The sequence below is a fragment of the Rhipicephalus sanguineus genome, chromosome 8 (assembly GCF_013339695.2).
Source record: "Rhipicephalus sanguineus isolate Rsan-2018 chromosome 8, BIME_Rsan_1.4, whole genome shotgun sequence".
Classification (NCBI taxonomy): Eukaryota; Metazoa; Arthropoda; class Arachnida; order Ixodida; family Ixodidae; genus Rhipicephalus; species Rhipicephalus sanguineus.
The window spans coordinates 29703300-29716807 of record NC_051183.1 but is presented as its reverse complement, the minus strand read 5'-3'; the positions used below and the strand labels follow the sequence as shown (position 1 = coordinate 29716807).

The 13508-nt window shown below is 47.8% G+C and overlaps 1 protein-coding gene across 1 annotated transcript; it reads right to left on the bottom strand.

Annotated features, from left to right (window-relative positions):
- Positions 1-659: 659 nt before the first annotated feature.
- LOC119401622 (transmembrane protease serine 9) lies at positions 660-12143 on the bottom strand. Its single transcript, XM_049418178.1, has 6 exons — positions 12017-12143; positions 11183-11270; positions 9579-9720; positions 6501-6615; positions 1659-1798; positions 660-872 (listed from the first exon to the last, which is right to left on the bottom strand). Exons 1-6 carry the CDS (start codon positions 12141-12143, stop codon positions 660-662), a joined length of 825 nt encoding a protein of 274 aa, XP_049274135.1.
- Between the last annotated feature and the right edge of the window lie 1365 nt (positions 12144-13508).

The following is a 13508-nucleotide window of genomic DNA, read 5'->3' as shown; positions in this document are numbered from 1 at the left end:
AATGAAGTTCTAATTATGGTTCGACGTGTTGGATCGCATAGGGCGTCTGTCATTTCCGTGTGATAAAACCAAAAAGCTCCTGCAACGCGTTGCTTCCGAAACTGAGCACGCCGCCAATGTATGAGCTAACTGCCTTGTGGGAAAGCAGCTTTTAAGGATATATACGAGGCTAAGTCAAATGAAAACCGAGTGTGTGTAATCGAAAAAGTGAAACATGGCGCCAGTAGTGTGTGTATTTACAGACATGTTCTTAACAGTGCGCCGGAACTTCAGGTCGCAGCTTCACGAAGGTGTAGAAACACCGGCTCAGACACCGCATAAAAAAGGCCTCCCCACTACAAACTTGCACGAAGGCAGCAACAGAGTTGTCCGCCTCGGTGTTAGTGCTTACGGTGCTCGGTTCGTGACCCGAAAGCCTCGGGTGGGTTCCATTCAGGACGCGGCGGTCGCATTTCGTTGGAAGCGAAATGCTAGAGGCCGGTTTACTGCGCGATGTATGTGCACGTTTAAAGAAAACCAGATCGTTGAAATTACCTAAGACCTCAACTGTGGCGTACCTCATATTCATATCGTGTGCACTATACTTTCCAAAGCGCTTGCGGTTTTCATTTGAGTGGCCCTTGTAAAAAAATGCCCAGACGTCCTGGCTGGGGCACATTCTATTTCGCTGGGACCGCAATGTCCTCCATACTGAGGTCCCTGTAGCTTTCATAGGCACCAATGGACTTCAGTAACCAGGGAACGAGGGCTTCAAGGCGCGCGTACACCCCCGGCATGTCGTCCAGTGCGCATCCGATGCCGTAGGATACGATGCCAACTTGAAGGTAGCGGCCATCTTGGACTCGTGTCATCATCGGACCTCCCGAGTCACCCTGCGATTGAAGGGACAAGTTAGGAAACATGTAGTTTGAAAAGTTGTGTCGCAAATAAATGGAAGTTGTGAAAGAAAGTGATATGGTTTCACCAACAAGCTTCTCAGTTGAAAATTTGTCTTGGTAAGGATTTGAATTTAGAGCTCTCGACCAATGCCTTACCGGGCAATCGCTCTACCATCTTAGATGATCAAGAAGGCTAACAGACTGCAGTGCGAGCGTGAAATAACCGGCAAATCGAAATAATGTAAAACGTCAGTTCTGCGGAGGTCTGCAAGGTAGTGGGAAGTTAAGCACATGGTTCCAACGTCTTCTGGCGTGCCGAATATTTGCTCGTAAGTGATAAGAGCACATCTCGCACATCGTTTTCCAGCGTAGAAAACACTCCTTATGCTCCTCCTGTCTGTGGTGCATCCAATTCCCAATTCCAGACTGTAATAAAAGCATCTTTGTTTCCGTCAAAATGGTTTTAGTAGCTTGCAGTCCACTCAATGCTGTGTAAAAGCTAGAAGCGTTGTTAAACACGCTTTGTGGTTATGTGAGTTTCAGTGCTTTCGGACTGTTATCTTTGATTGTATAAAACACCCCCATGCACGTTTATCTGGGCCATGATGTGTGAAGGAAATGAAATTCCATGTACCTGGTTTGAGTTTCTCAAGAGATTCTGTAGTCGAAAAGTGCAGATCTATTTCTATATATATATACACCAGTGCAGTGTGTTTCGTCTCTATGTGCACTTTGTGGGTGCTAAGATCTTTCGAATCCTTGCATAGGAACCATACCTACCTGACAAGCATCGGTGTTAAGCCTGTACGCACAGTACATGAGGTCTTTCCGATAGCCGGTGTGCTGGAACTTGTCGGCGCAACGTGCATTAGGCACGACCTTGACGACCGTGTACCGAAGGTAATCTACAGCTTTGCCGTCTGCAGATTGAAGGAGTGAGGAAGGCAGGATACCCTTCTTAGGTAACAAATCAATTCTTTGCCAATTTGTGAAAATAGAATTTAAATTCATTTTTACATGCCTTTGTATACCTAGGAGCAGAGCACATAATTGCAAATACGCAAATTCGCGGTCGCCTACATTAGGCAACAGCCGTCAATTCTTATCGGTATAATGTATACACGCAGCGGGTGTGAAGAAAACAAGTTGCATATGGATAGAGGCTAATTTAAAAGCGCAGCATACACAAAGCAAGTCAAAGGCTACATATACAATGAAGGTAGCTGTGATAACTCCACAATAAATGTCACGCCATTTGAGGTTGATAGTTTTCTAATGTCACAATGAACGAATAGGAAACACCTTGTACGAAATAATGCGTTTTACACTGCTTTAATTCTGTCACTTTCCAAGAGAATGCATGGAAGCGTGCCAACTGTTACCGTATTGCTGCATTTATGACTAATAAGCAATTGTCTCCATGCAGAGCTGTAGGTTTAAAGCAGAACCAACGGACAGTTAGATTGATGCTTCTTGAACATTGATACAACAATGATGTGGCAAGACGTTGGCGAGACATCTACAGTACAGCCTAAGCTGCACATTAGCAGCCACCAAGGCCGTCGCGACGCTAGCCTTATGAAACATACAGATTCAGACTGTTTGTGGTAGGAAACATCCCTGAAGTTGTTTACGACCATATGTGGCACATTGCCATATTGATCCATAGAATGTGTAAACGCTGTGAAACGCTTGTTTGGATTCTCAGGGGATGGTATTTACCCTTTCAAAGACTGACACTTGCCTGATCCGTGACTAACATTGGCGTACGTAGATGTACGGAGCAAGCGTGATAAGTGCCGCCAGCGTTGCTTCATGCGTAGCAAGTCTGTGGTGAACCTCGTGAGGTCAACAGAACGCCGTCGCCATTTGCAGCTTCAACATTGCTTCTTGTGCCACTCGTATGAATAGCAAGCCGAAAATGGCACATCCACAACAAGTGTTTTGCACGCGCAACATTCATTCCCATCATTGAAAGCAGTGCACTGACTTTACTTCCCTATATCGAGTCTTAACAGCGAATCTGCTCTGACTACGTTATATCGTCCCTGTCACAAAACCCCCCTGCGCCGTCGCCATAGCAACTTCCGACGCCAAAGCTGCGACAACACCTGACATAACCTCGCGACCGACACGGTGACGACACGCCAAGTCGCGCATACACTGTAGCAACCGCCACGCATGCGCATGCGGCGCATGTGCCGGCAGCGGGCAACATCTAGATAAGCGAGCGCGCCACGCTCGCCCAGTAGTTGCATGGCCCGACCAAGAAATACTCGCACTGCCGAAGAGGCCGCGCCTCGCGAAGCAAGGCATGCTGCTAAGCGGGAGAGGCAGCGCCAACACAAAGACGGCCCTGCATACGCAGCCAGGATGGTCGAGAACAAGGGCTTGTAATCCTAGGTGCCCATCAGCTTCGCTGTCTCTTTAACATTGCATCTTCAGTGCAAGCTACGATAATTTTATCCCTGCACCTTCTGCAGTGGCGACGAGTCGCACATGGTGACGCCATTCACAATCGTTTCATTTTCTTGTGGAAGGCCTGTGCTTTTTCGGTGTTTACTCTTCTTCGTCCGTGTTTGCGCTGCCTTCCTCAAGGGCCAATACCAACACGACAAGCAAATCATATAAGCACGGGGACGTGGGCTTTGATTGTTGGCCGTGGTGTACGCGTCCCAACAAAAGCGAAATTAAAAGTCCGTGCACTTAGACTTGGGCTCACGTTAAAAGAATCCAAGGTGGTCTAAATTATTCAGTTCCTGGGCAGGGCCCAGGCGGCGGCCCTAGACAACCACAGACACGCACGTACCTAACGCGGTACAATTCCGCGGTTTCTACCCCCAGAAGTACAGAACAAATGTGCGCCAGGGCTGCAAAACAAAAGCAGCCACACTAGAACACATTCTCTGGGACTGTAAAGCAATTCCGAGAAGTTCCACCACCAAAACCCTCAGTCGCGATGGGCTCTTGCATTTCGCGGCCCCAGACCTGACGACCGACCCTGGGCCGTCCAGCAGGCCTGTGAGGCAACAGATAGGCAAGGCCTTGACGTCCCCACGAGGTAGGCTAAGGCCCGGTCAGCACAAGCATTGCAGGACTCATAAAGACGGTTCAACGTGCCGCGTAGCTTCAGTGCGTAAAACCGCACGTTCATTTTTTTTCACACACACGTGTTTAAAGACGTTGTTTTTAAAGAGGCACTGCAACAGTCAAGTAACCATCAAGTGGTTTCACTCAAGGAGTTTATTGCCTGACAAACTGACTGTTGCAAAAATTTTTAGAATCCGTCAAGTCCAAGCGGAGTTAGAGATTTTCGAACTCTGTAATTGCTTTCTCTCGACCCGACGAACGCGCTGGAAGCTAAGCAGGCAGGGATAGCACGGTTGAAAGAAGTCACGTCACGCGCGCGTCTTGACCTTGAGCACTTTTTCATTTTTAACGCGAAAGTGTTTTATGCCGGGGTGAACCAAGATTTCAGTGACTTATTTTCGTCCGGAAAAGAATCTAAAGAAATGCACACGATCAGATGTCAAAGAAAAACTTGAACAACGGGTGTCGAACACACGACCTCTCGGTTCGCGACAACAGATGCCGGGCACGCTATCCACTGCGCCATCGTCACGCAATCAGATGGCTTCACAAACGCGTCTTTTATATCTCACAATTTCCTCTCGCAGTGCTCTTGATCAGCGGGGTGGTGTCGCCATCTGGAAGCGGCAAAGTGAAGCAACTCATCATGACCACGGCCTCAGCGATTAGCTCCTGCAACGCGCCGTTGCTATGCGTCCATCCCATTCGGCGCGTTTCCAATAGAAGTGCAATTTTCTCAACGCCCTAACACGCCGCGAGGTGGTGACCTTAGCCCAAGCCTCGGCCTCCCTCATAACATCCATCCCCACTAAAAAACTTGGAGGATGCCTGACCTTCGCCTTCAAGAATAGAACGCGGTAGCGTAATCGGGCCCCGTGCGCATCGCCTTCTCAATTGCTCGTCTTGCTTCGGTTCTCGGTGCATGCCTGAACCATGCCGCAAAGAAGCGCAAGACTGTGCGCGTAACATTAGCTGTTTCAAACTATCCTAGAATGTCTACTGCAAGTACAGTTGCGCAGGGCCCACTACACCATAATTCTTCTTCTTGCGAATCAGCCAAGCGCCCACTACGGGTCCGTAAGGAAACACGTGAATCTACGCAGCTGCTCACTTTTTTGATGCTGTTGCAGCTGATGATGATTAAATATGTGTGGTCGCTTTGTAATGGGTGGGCCTTTAAAACACCCTCACGTTGAGCGATTCACGTGTTTTGACGCCTGGCGCAATTCTACGCTTCTGCCACGCAATATTACATGCGTTAAAGAGACTCCGTCCACTACACGATATTCACAGCGTTCTTTTTCTTTAGAAGCAGTTTCAAGCAATAGCATAGCTCTGGCAGAACGCCTGCTTGCCACGCAAACGGCCTGGATCCAATTCTCACTCGAACCTAAAATTTTTATTATTTATTTTATTTGCATCTTTCTCGATGTTTCGATCACGGACAAGATTATGATTTTTCGCCCACAACCAGCGACGCCGACACCAACGCCGACACCGGAATTTCCACGAAGCGACCTCTTTAGCGCTGTCGCGTTAAAATGGATCTGCGACGCTCACCCGCCTCACCTGGTTGTAAAACCACGTTCCACGCTTATGCTCGCCCCGAGTGAAATCGCGGCCGCGCTAGAGGGTAGAAACGACGCGCGTTGCGTTTCCTTCGAGCCCGGACGTGGTGTGATTTCTTTTGTTAACTCTTTAACATGCCGCGGGATGGGGACCTTAGTTCAAGTTCTGTGTCCAATAAAATACGCTGTTTAGCCTGTCACACCGCTTTCTCTGATTACGCTCTCACCGTTAACTACTACAGCTACCAGCCTACCACAAAGGTCTAATATCATTAATCATGGATGTTAGTCGTCGGGATGAGATATGCCATCAAGCGTCAACGTGAGTACATCCACGCTAAACGGTGCTATAGATGCCAAACACCAATATACATTGTGCAAACTCTTATTACTCAACGCACAGTAAACATTCAGCTAGTTTTTTTTTTTTTTTTCGTTGAACTCGCGGGCAACCTTCAATGAGATCGCGAGCGCGTGCGGGGGCACGTGGCGACCTCGCGCGGCGCGCGCAGTAACTATGCAGCCAACTATGCTCAATCAGCCACTGGCCGTGAATTTGGGTATATGGCGCGGCCATTTGAGTATATGGCATCATTTGTAGGGAGGAGAGGGAGCAATTAGCTGACTTTGAGAACTGTAAATTCCAGGCCACGTGCTGCGCTATGTTGATTGGTCCATGTGTTCTAAAAAGCCTCAACTAACGAGCGGCAGCGTTTTCAGACCATGATGAAAAAGTGTTGCAGGACCCCTTAAAGCAGGCACGTAGCCAGGATTTTTTTTCGGGGGGGTGGGGGGGGGGCCCAAGGCCTAATTATTCGAAAGAAAGTCTTTTCATGGCAAAAAGAAAAAAAAAATTGCCCGGGAACATAAAAGGCTGGACGAATTTCGTGGGGGGGCCCGGGCCCCCCCTTGCCTACGTGCCTGCCTTAAAGGCGTAAGTTAATAGAAGCAAAGATGATGTCACCTTGGGAAAGGAAGCCCCAACCGGCAACGACGACGTCCGAGTTGAAGATATTCACGGGCGCAGACGGAACACATATTGGCCTTGCGTTGTTTCCATACGCGAATTCGTTATCTACCTGCACGAGAAAACATCATCATTTATAAACATAATCTAAAACGCGAAATCGGTCGGTATTTATTTCCACGTTCGCCAGTGTATGTGTAAGCAAGCTATTTTCGAAAAGATTTCGGAATACACCGCGCGAGATTACCGGTAATCGAAAGGTGGCCCATCGCATTCCGCAATTCATGTTAACCGACAAATGTATACGTGGTGTCATCGGCTTGTTGAGTCGGCGTGTTTCGCCAATTAAGGTGCGTTAGAGAGGAGATTCACCCTAAAAGCACAGTTGCATTCGAAGTGGGATATCCTCTACTCCCGTCAACCTTGACTAAGTTGCAATGCTTGCTAAAGAGAGAATACAAAGCTAAGCTTTAACGGGGCAGTAAAGAGCAAAACGATTTTTCTAATATTTTTCACGATACCAAAAGCACTACGCTTACTGCGAGAATACGCTTAGTAAGCGAGTAAAACGCGCGAAAACAAAACATGGGTGGCGACGTCACCTTGAAGTTTCCGCGCCATTCGCGCTGACGTCACATGTTTTGACGGCGCCTACTTGGGACTACGTAGTTCCTAGTCGGTAAAAACGAAGCATAATGTCCTGTGAGGGGGCCATAGACTTAACATACCAAGTTTGGGATAATTTTGTTGAGCCAGTGGCGCCAAAATACGATAAGTACACGTTGAAATCCGTGACGTCACGCGGGGAGATTTCGGCGCAAAATTAAAAATGAAACATTGAACTTGATTTTCTCCTCTATTAATAAACCTATGATGGCGAAATTAACAACATTAGAGTTCTCAGAGCACAATTTATTGACCTAGGCTCATTCATCGTTTCTCTTTAGTGTCCCTTTAATTAGCTATTGTTTAGTGTTTCTCTACATTTTGCGTGGTGCAAGGCCCTCCATTAGGGGTCACTCCCTCCCCCCCCCCCTCACGTTTATCGGGAAAAATTGAAAACGAAGCGATCACGCGCTGCTTACGCTGACCAGACTTTCGTCCCTGGCTTTCCGTGGGTAAGGTTGAGAAATAAGGTTTTCGGAATGAATCAGGGGTTCTGGGCAGTCGTTATTGTCAAAAACCTGCGTGCCCATAATCCAGCACTTTAAAAGAATGATGGGACAGGTACGACTTATTTAAGGTATGGCGGCACACTTGGTGCCACCTGTAGATGACTATGGGACTGGGAAAGTGCACTCCCCTTTCCCCCTCCCCTCCCCTACTCTTGCCTGTGTGCACCCCTGTGGTCTCAACTACAGTATAACAATTAAGGCGCGGACCGTTTGCATTAATCTTTTAATGGCAAACTGGAGGCTAGGCAGGAAATAAGTTCAGATGAATAATAAGCTTTGTGTTCATGCAAACATCATGTACCGTAAGGAGGTAATTGGAGAGGCAGAAAAAAATGCATAATCAACGCGAGTAATACCTCCACGGTTGTTCCGCAGCACCTTCCAATGACAGCACAAGCTTCTGCACTGTCATGCTTTGGGCTGGCTAATTACGTGGGTTGCGAGATGAAGTACGTATTTTCGTGAAAAAAAAGGGCGAAGCCTGATGTTCGCAAAGTACGAGAACTACATGACGCTTTAGTACTTTCGGATTAGTAATGATAATATCTGGTGTTTAACGCCGTACTCGAGCGAAGAAAAATGCAGAGGCTGTCCTTGTAGTAGCACATATTTCTCTTCAAACGCGCTTGCTTTTTGTGTCAGAATGTAAGCCAAGAAACTAGAAGCACTCCAGATGGTGGCGTAGTATTAAGCAGTGTGGTGAACTGAGTGAGGAAGTTTGCAGCCAATAGATGGATCAGCTCTGGGAAGAGCTGTGCTACTTGACATTGTTATTAGAAGCCTTTAGCCGCAGTTAACATAAATATGCTGTTATTGTTCATTATAACGTTGCGTTTTTTTCGAACGTTCACGATCCCTCGACTGTGCTTGTCGAAATCTTTTTGCACGTTTTCGCAGGCTGTCTAAACAGATTTTAAATATACTTCAGTAAAACTTGTTGTTGGGCTAGTTGGTGCATGTTACAAGAAAATTCAACGACGCAGACCACCGAGAAGAGAAGGCAAAATGAAAGAGCGTCAACTCGCAACTAATTTTATTCTTGCTAATCCACCGCAATATATACGCCATGCCACACATGCGCAATAACACACCATGCGTCTCAAACAACAATCGCCCACTCTCAATGCACGTGCTAGTTCAGAAACCTGTCAAAAAAATCAAATTCAGCTGAACGCAGTACCACCGGCGTATCGCGAATACAGATATCTTTTTTCTTTCGGATGAGGTATGCTTCCAGCATCTCTCGCTCAATCATCACTATTTATCACACTCGCATCACTATTTATCACATCACTCTCGCTCAATATCACTACTTTAGGTAGAAGCAAGGAGGTGATTGAGCGAGAGATGCTGGAAGCATACCTCATCCGAAAGAAAAAAGATATCTGTATTAGCGATACGTCGGTGGTACTGCGTTCAGCTGAATTTGATTTTTTTGACAGGTTTCTGAACTAGCACGTGCATTGAGAGTGGGCGATTGTTGTTTGAGACGCGTGGTGTGTTACTGCGCATGTGTGGCATGGTGTATATATTGCGGTGGATTTGCAAGAATAAAATTAGTTGCGAGTTGACGCTCTTTCCTTTTGCCTTCTTTTCTCGGTGGTTTGCGTCGTTGAATTCTCTTGTAAGATTTTAAATAGCGCAGATTTTGATGTTTCACTATTCACATGTCTAACACCCTGTGTTTGGCGTAGCGGAGCCTAAAAGTCGCGTTTGCACCAATACAACTTAACATCTTTGTGAAAGACAGCAGTCGGTAAGAAATGTCTGAAAGACCAAGAGGTGCAATCAGATGACCCGCTTCTTATCCAGTGAGTGAATGAAAAGCGTGGACCGCCTCTTCGTTGGGCTTCTCCCGAATAGGATACGTACAGCTAACGAGTAATCGGGAATTCAGTACCAGAAGTATGGCTATGTCGTGGAGAAACTTGGCGGCGTCAAATTCTGGATGCCGGATCATCTTCATGGCTTTCAGGGTCGTCCCCTTGTGAATGTCATTGCTGCCGTAGATGACGTCAATCTTCACAGCCTCTTCGTCATTCCTGCGAACGTGACAAAAGTGAAGCGCTGGTATGTGTGATGATCACAGGCGTAGCAATGTCACTCGTTGTCTTTTGAGCGTGCAAACTACTTTCACGTGGTATATAGCAAGCATTGGGAGATGTCTCTATATTATAGCATGTCCAAAATCATCATCAGCAGGACTGCGCCAATGTTTCACCAATCAACCCGGCCCTCTGCTTGCTGCGGTCACGTGATCCCTGAAAACTTCCTAATGTAGTCTGCTCACCTAACTTCCTGCCTTCCTCACGGCGCTTGCCTTATCTTTGTATGCGGTCAGTTACACTTAATGAGCAGCGGTTCTCTTGCCTACGTGCTACATGCCCTGAATATTTCTTCTTGATGTCGAGTAAGGTGTCCCTAACAACCGTTCGTTCACTGGCTCACTCTGCTCTCTTGTTCTCCCTTAAGGTTACACCTATCATTTTCCCTTCCATCACTCGCTGCGCCGTCCTAAATTTATGTTGAACCGTAGGTAAGTACCGCTAAGAATGTCCAAAATGAGAAGCCCCAAATCTCACACGCATTCGTTAGGAAAAGTGCGGCTCACTGATTTGATGTGTCATTTAAAGATTCGCTGTCATCGAGATGGGAATCTACGTATTAGCACATATATTTCAATTAAAAGTAATGTGATCCCCGTATCAGAAAGACAATTTGAAAAATGACTCTCATCCAGCATAGAAATTATTGGGGGCACATAGATTCCTTTAAACCGGACTCGCAGCTTTACAGGGCTTTAAAACATTGAAACTTTGTCATTCATGAAACAATAATGCGTTATAAGTGTCACAACTTGCACTCATAATAATGAGCAAAAGTTCGCTACTTTCGTTTGCGAAGAAACCCGTCAGTGCTTCGAAACTCAAGAAGGAGCAACAAATAACGTCAAACCAGCTTTTAAAGCCGCAAAAAACAAATTTCGAAAAGCACATTGGCAAACTGTAATTGTCGTTGTAGAATGCACAGCACAGCGCCGGACATACATTTGACATTTGCAGGAATCTCTGTGACAGACCGTATTCAGCAATCGCCTGAATCTGCCAATGCCTGCCCAGAGTCACTAAAAGCATCAAGCCCACTTACTGCCTGAAGCGAGGTCAAAGTGGGCGCAGGCCTTTTTATCACTGCAGCTGCATGTCTAAACAGGCAAACAACGGCTTGAAATGCGATTCTCCGCCCACTTATGTAGTTACTATAGAAGAAAGCTCAAGGCATACAAAGTCAAATTTATAAGATGCCAACGCATTCGAGTAATGAAGGCACAATCACCTTACACAATGAACAATGATGCCATCCGAGGCAACGCTGGTCCATGTAAAATTTGATTGATTTCTTTAAGCGGTTCGAATGCAGCGTCGCTCATTTCAATTGTGTTGTTGAGGATTCACGTTAAGCATGGTTTTATACACTCATGTTCAAACGAAACTCACAGCAGCGTACAATGTCCAGCCGTCAGCACGTGCCGTTTCGTTAGGATGGTCCCTCCGCATCTCGTAGCCTGACCAGGGAAGAACACCCTCAGGAATACCTAACACGATACAAAACGTCAAAATATTACACATGCACGCAGGGTTTAACGCAACCTTCCCGCCCTGCTGGGGTCACTTGACACGAGTAATGAAATTGTCCTGGCCTTTCGACAACGCTCACAGAACTGTTTTTTTTTCGAGCCACCAGAGGGGAAACCAGATGCTATCCGCAACAGTGGCACTCACGCGCAGTTTTCATTTCGACCGCAAGAAAACACCCTCAAGGAAAGTCGAGGCACGGTACCTATATTCTATATTGTAACTATATTCTTCGTGAGCTTGCGTTCCAATTTAGGTGTATTGCTTTTAATGGTTACTCTAGTGCACGAATACTTGAAATGGTGTCATCTCATGGGTAGCCCTTTATTAAGCCTTTATTTCTTTAAGTACGGCTTAGACGTCGTCTGTCATTGGAGGTCGCAAGTGACGCCATTTCTGTTTAGGAATAAGGGGTTTCAAATTTCTTCTTTTCTGCTTTTCTCGCAGGCGTGTCCCTACTTTCAGCGTTTCGAGCGTGACATCGATGCCTATCAAGAAGGCTAGAAGCAGCTATGGTCGGTTACAGGCTAAGAATAAATACAAGCTCCACCCACTGCCATCGCTGTCCCGCCCAGAGATAATTTGCATAGGCGTTCCATCCAATCACATCTGCTCCTTTCCGTGACGCGGTGAAGTTTTTGCGTGTTTTAGATAGTTTGGGTACCCATACACACAGGCTTGTGTCACTGGCTTTAATGGCGCGCACTTTCCGGTGCGACCTCGGTGATGGGGGTTTCTTGGATGTAATTGGTGAATGCGACGAAAGCGATGGGTCTGTAGAGCTTCATGTGACCGACCCCGTGCCATGGGCTGATAGGAGTGAGATCTGTCATGAGCCCTGTTCCGGAAGGTAAAGTGAATGAAAGAAAAGACTGTCCAAGTAACCACATGCGGCAGTTGAAGAAAACGTTCATGTTGTGCCCGGGTAAGTGCCATAATTTTGAGGAAAAGAAACGAACCCAATTCTTGACCAATCCCCCAGAGTGGGTATGAGTCACGTGGCAGAGGTTAAAACAACTTCAGTGCAATGGCTACCGACACCTCTGATCACGATTTGTCTTCCCAATCGTCGTCCGAGGGTGGCCTCCCGGACAACGGTTTACCACCGACACGCCGCCACGTGGTAGTGCAGGGCGCTCCTTCAAATCATGCGTCTTCGCCAGCTACGAGGCCCAGGCTCCTCGCCGTAGCTGCGCCAGGTAGGGAAGACCTCGTCGTCCTAGTCGACACTTCCCCGTTACGCTTGCCCGTCACTGCGCCACCCTGTTCCCCCCTTGACATGGCGACATCGCCAGAACGTCAATTCCTCGACCGCGACGGCGTGACGGCCCCAGAAGAACGTATCTGCGCACAGCTGTGGGCGTTGGTGGCCGCCTTGATGCTCCCGCTCCTGCTGTCGTCCTGGCTGCTCTTCATACCCTTCCTTATTTGGAGCAAGAACACCGTAGTGACGGAAGCGCCCGTAATACCTTTGGCCAAAACGCGTAGTGTGCCAAGCACCACGCTCACATCATCACCTACAACAGCCCATACAACCGCAGCGTTCTCCTGGCAGGGAATGCCGGCTCATTGCCTTTTGCCCGTCTTCCCACCTACCGAGCCTTCATCCTACAATATCGGCCCCTATCCAACCAGAGGTGCTGACCACGATCGCAGTCAGAGGCCCATATTTTGCCTCTTTGATAACGCCAAAGTCACCATCGCTGGAGCGTCCCAACAAACGTCTGACTACATGTTCGAAACGCTGCCGTTCGCTCTCTGCCCAAACGTCGTGTATGCGTCCGTGGGAATCGCAGACGGGCACCTTGTCACACGACTGCCGCGCTTCGAACAGAACCACGGCCTACCGCAGCTGAGGCAAATAGTGAACACTCGGGGATTCCGCGACACACGAATCCTGCTGGTGCTCGGTGGTCGCGAGGAGGACGCCCCGCACTTCTGGAGGCTTGGTAGAGACCGATCGACTTTGGAACTCCTCATGAGGAACGTCGTGGACGGCATGCGAAACTATGAACTGGACGGAGTCACTGTGCACTGGAAGGCGCCCACGTCCGACTGCAGCGGCACCGACCACGACATGGTGTTGTCTATCCTGTTGCGCCGGCTGCACGAGACTTTCGCCAAATATGGCCTGACGCAGCACATCGTCTCCGTCATGCTGGAGATGAACGCCAGCAATGAGTATTTCCTAAACAGCG